The 5,244-nt window shown below is 43.5% G+C and overlaps 1 protein-coding gene across 1 annotated transcript in view; it reads left to right on the forward strand.

The window, feature by feature from the left end:
- KCNJ15 (potassium inwardly rectifying channel subfamily J member 15) overlaps positions 1 to 4,222 on the forward strand; it is a 6,046-nt gene extending 1,824 nt beyond the window's left edge. Inside the window, 2 exon segments of the mRNA XM_035896427.1 lie at positions 3,132 to 3,815; positions 3,817 to 4,222. Of these exon segments, the coding sequence (XP_035752320.1) occupies positions 3,132 to 3,815; positions 3,817 to 4,222 (1,090 nt within the window).
- Positions 4,223 to 5,244: the final 1,022 nt, after the last annotated feature.

Genomic DNA, 5,244 nt, shown 5'->3' on the forward strand with positions numbered 1-5,244 from the left:
GCACTAGAGGAATTCAGGATCACACAGGAAAAAGTGATGTAAGAGAAAAAAATAGGAAGCAAATCAAGGCAAAAAATACCCTACCACCAAAAAAAGCACCAGAAATTGGCTGGGATCCATTTCAGGAAATCACTGTAAAGCTGAGTAACTTTGTCACATACAGAAATACAAATCAAGGGAGGACACTAAAGAGGACTGGGGAGCTCTGACACAGCCTCTTTCATCTATGGCGGTCTCCAAAACTAACAGCTCTGCTGTGCTGACCTCACATGTGGAGATCAGCTTTACACATGGGACAGTAGATAGTGGAGTGAGAAAAGGCTTTGGTTGTGAGTTGAAACACAGCCTGGAACATGCCAGACATCGCCTAGGGCTGCAGCAAAGCTTTCCTTCTCAGGTTAAGCCTGAAATGGTAAATTTTGCAGCTGTCCCTATGTTGGTGTAGCCCAGGGAAGACATTGTATCTTATAACTACCTTTCTGCCTCCTGTTTTGTGGGGGGAACTCTTCTGCTATGGCATTTCTGTATGTCTGTGACGTTAGGTGTCCTCCATGAGGTCTGGAATAGTGGCGGGCTGCAGTGTCAGGATTTTCTCTGTTCAGGGTGCCCAGAAAGAGAACCATGGATTTCAGGGCAGACCAGAGGCAGGGGCAAGAATTCTCACCAGGCCCTTGTGCAGGTTGAAACTGTGGACCCAGCTGGTGCTGCAGATAAATGGTGCAGTGTATGCATACCAAGTCTGGCATATGAAGGAAGTATCAGAGCCACAATACATGTGGGGCAGAGCTGCTCTGAAGAGCATTCCCAGTGCATCCCAAACATGCCAGATTTATTACACATATGCCACCCACTTGTGCAGAAGCCAGTGTTTCTTGGGCATGGTGGAGCCCCGGTGCATGTGGTATACCAAATGTCTGCGTGTTCCTTGCCTTGGGCCACCCCTGACCCTAAGCAGGTAAGCCACCTCTTTGCTGAGCCCATGAGCCCTGACCCTGCCCCACCAGCTCAAGCCCACCAGCTGGAGCACTGAGGAGGGAAGGTGGAGCCTTGGCCGCCTCCATCCTCGTGGCCTCCAGAGGAGGAGGAGCTGGCAGCCCTGGGGAGCTGCTCCCAGGAGCAAGCGTCCAGGTAGGCTGAGCAGGGGGATGGGATGGGATGGGATGAGGATGTGTCCGCAGTGCTGGATTGGAGAGGCCAGCTATCTCCTGGCCTAGCAATTTATGGCAGAGAAATTTGTTCTGACAACATAATGGTTGCACCTGGAAGTAATGGCTAAGGGGAAGTGTGCTTGAGAGGAAGAAGCATACTTATTCTTGAGACATACTTTTGCACATGTTGTATATCCATGGCTTATTCAGGGTGAGGCTCAGTGTGGGGACTGAAGCCTCTTCACTAAGCGGTATATGTTTTCCTAAAAGGTTTCCCATTAGAGGTTGCATGTATTTACCGTGCACTGACAGTAGCGCTTGATTTTGAGTTTGCCTAAAGAGCAGTTGCATGTATGCTCCTTCCTACCCCTACCCCTCCCACCCCCCCATTTCCTCCTGTTGTTCTTTTTCAGATCACTTGAAGGTTTTTTCCTGTTTATTATCCGGACATGCTGCGCACTGTGTGTTGATTTGACTGTCACATAAGGAATCTCCTACTGGGATCACTGATGCGTTCCTTTCTTTTATATACATATATATGGCAATGGCTGCTAGGCTGTGGAAGAGAAATGTTGGTGATTAAACCAAAACTGGAATGAACTACAGGTGTTAATGGGAGTTAAGTTTAATTACCCTTTCCCAGAAAACCTGCGACAGTGTGATGGGTATAGTCATAAACAAAAATTTTCCTTAATTGACATAACAGGAAAGGTACTTCAGTGAGCAATTATGCTGATGTCCTGGACTGGCACATGTGCGTACCACAAATATATCTTGTACTTCCTGCAAGATTCTTTTAAGTAGCTATAAGGAAGATGTTGGGTTTTTTCTTTTTTTTTTCCAGTGGTTCACAAAACCGAATCACTTACTTAAGGCTCTTTTTGAGGAAAACAATGGAACAAAACAATGCTTTTTGTACGACCTGCCAAAGCACAAAGGATGCATGTGATGTTTTTTTTCTTTGTTGTTTTTGTCAAGTTTTGTTGTTGGAAACGGCTATAACACGCACTGTCCTTGCTCTACGTAATCACTGTCTGGTCCTGCAAGCCGGGTCTTGTTACTTGCCTCATCAAACTGGCACAGGCGCCGTTCTGCTTCGCTCTGTGGGCTTTGTTAGTCTGGAGTGTCCGCACACTTACTCTCTATCCGGACAGATGCACAGTAAACAAACTTCAGGAGTCGGGTGGTCCAATGATTGCTGGGTTCGCTCAGGTCAGGGCCCATGGCTAGAATGCTGACTTTGTGAATTACCTCCTGTTTTTTTACTTAGGTGGCTTAAAATAGGAGTGCTGCACAGTGCAAACAGCTTCGAAGTGTTTTCAGGTGTAAATATTCCTTTCCAAAACTCGACTTTCATGTGTGCAGGTCTGCTTTGTTTCCCTCTAGGTTAGCTGTAGGTTTGTAACAAAGAGCCAGATCCGACTGAGTAAATCACTTGTGGAAGTTAATTGTTCACAGTGAAAGCTGGTCTGGCTCATTTTGCCTCTGTCGCAGGAAGAGACAGAGGTGGTGTGCTGGATCTGCGTTCTAAACCAAGCACTGAGGCGACTAATTTTGATCAGATGTCTCTCTTCAGGGCATTAAAGAAAACCTTCTCAGTAATCAAAAAGAGACTCTTCTCTAGAGAAACGTAAGAAAAAAAGATTTAATGCATTTTACAGAAATAAAGTACTAATATAAAATTTCAGCTTGGTCAAATTTGTTTTGCAGGCTATCATAAAAGAAACCTACTTCTCCATATTTGGCACTCACCAGAATCAACGAATGATTTTTTTTTTTTTTCCTGGAAAAAAAGAATATGAAATTACTTGTAATGTCAGATATTGTATGATGGGAACTTTATATTCCAACTGTTTTTATTCACTGCTGCTGTGTTTAGATTATGTTTGTGCCTTCTCTCCGTCAACATTTTCAATTGATTTTCAGAATCAGTTATGTGCTTTGATTTCACTAAGTAACAGTCTTCTTTTATTCTCTCCTTAGGACTGAAGCAGTGAGAATGGAAACCACAAAGATTAATATGTCCCGCGTCCCACTGGTTAACGGAGGCATCGACACTGCCATGCTCAAGGCACACAAACCCCGTGTGATGTCCAAAAGCGGTCACAGCAATGTGCGGATAGACAAAGTTGATGGCATTTACCTACTCTACCTTCAAGATTTGTGGACTACAGTTATAGACATGAAGTGGAGGTACAAACTCACCTTATTTGCTGCTACTTTTGTTATGACCTGGTTCCTCTTTGGAGTTATCTACTATGCCATTGCATTCCTTCATGGTGATTTAGAAATAAATAAGTTCACCCCAAAGCGTGAGCCATGTGTCAAGAATGTAGACTCTCTGACTGGGGCATTCCTCTTCTCCCTGGAGTCACAGACGACCATTGGCTATGGATTTCGTTTCATTACAGAGGAGTGTCCTCATGCCATTTTCTTACTTGTAGCCCAACTGGTCATCACCACCTTGATTGAAATCTTCATCACAGGTACCTTTCTGGCCAAAATTGCAAGACCTAAAAAAAGGGCAGAGACCATTAAATTCAGTCACTGCGCTGTCATTACTAAACACAACGGAGAACTCTGCCTGGTGATCAGAGTAGCAAATATGAGGAAGAGCCTTCTGATACAGTGTCAGCTGTCTGGGAAGCTCCTTCAGACGTATGAAACCAACTTCAGAGAGTCCATTTCTCATTTTGCCTTTAACCTTCTACCATATCTTGGATGAAAGCAGCCCTTTGAGAGATCTCACACCTCAAAATCTGAAGGAGAAGGACTTCGAGCTTGTGGTGCTCCTGAACGCCACGGTGGAGTCCACCAGTGCTGTCTGTCAAAGCAGGACTTCCTACATCCCTGAGGAGATTCACTGGGGCTATGAGTTCGTGCCTGTGGTTTCTCTCTCTCCAAATGGAAAATACGTTGCGGATTTCAGTCAGTTTGAGAAGATTAGGAGAAGCACAGATTCCACTTTTTATAGTATGGACTCTGAAAAACAAAAACTAGAGGAGAAATACAGGCAGGAGGATCAAAGAGAGAGGGAACTGAGAACGATGTTGTTACAGCAGAGCAATGTTTGATTGAATGGACAAACTATTCTGATTAATCCTTTTTGCAAACTGAAAAAACATACTCTCTGTGCTGTATGTCTGCTATGAAACCAGCAGTGAAGTCCTTTTCAGCAAATAGTTTTGGTGTATAGTAAACCTATCCCTTTGTTTGGCTGAGTTGTTAATCAAGTATTTTGTAATTAGGCAGGATTTCTTTGTTCATGATCGTGACTTAGCAAAGCTGGATTTGTATTAAGTCTCTGCCTTATACCACCACTAAAAGCAGACACACTGCTTTCCGTTTGGAAAGTGAAACTGGATGCACTGTGCTGATTCCTTCAAATATTTATTTGACATGGTTTTACTGTGAACATGCATTTGCAGAGACAGCACACAGTACTGCTAGAAGAAAATATACTCCTTTAAAATATGTATATTTAAAATGTATATTCTCGTACCAGGTATAGCCTTCGCGGGGACTCCTGGCACTGAAAGTAAGTTGACTGGAGAGACAAATGGTTGGATGTGGGAAGAGCCTGCAGGGAGGTGATAAACTCCTTCTTAAATCTTGAAGGAGGGTGACAGAGTAGTCACGCTGGGTGGTGAGGAAGGGAGTTCACTCTCTACTCAGAGCTTGTTTTGTGATTGCTTTGTGATCACTCACTCCTTTAACCTTGTTAATGCCTGATTTATATATAATAGCAAAAAGGGGAGATGAGGGCAAGATACACAGAATCATAACAGTGATCAACTAGGGTTAAAGCTGGCTTTGAGACACCCGTTTTTTATCCAATGTAAATAGTTTGCAATAGCAACATAACAATACGTTTCTACAGATTGCTTGCTTTGCTATGGACCGTATTTAATTTTGGTTAAAAGAAAGCTGTATAATGTCTGTAGACGATATTTACTTTTTCTGGCAACTGTAAAGGACAAGCATTCCTTTCATCCGTTTCATTTTTGGTCTATTAAAACCATTCCATTAATAAAGGAATTTAATTTGACCAGCTCCTGATCTCTTTGTGGCATGGGGAGAGGGTGTGGTACCTCAG

Source organism: Egretta garzetta, unplaced genomic scaffold, assembly GCF_000687185.1.
Source record: "Egretta garzetta isolate BGI_Z169 unplaced genomic scaffold, ASM68718v1 scaffold45, whole genome shotgun sequence".
Classification (NCBI taxonomy): Eukaryota; Metazoa; Chordata; class Aves; order Pelecaniformes; family Ardeidae; genus Egretta; species Egretta garzetta.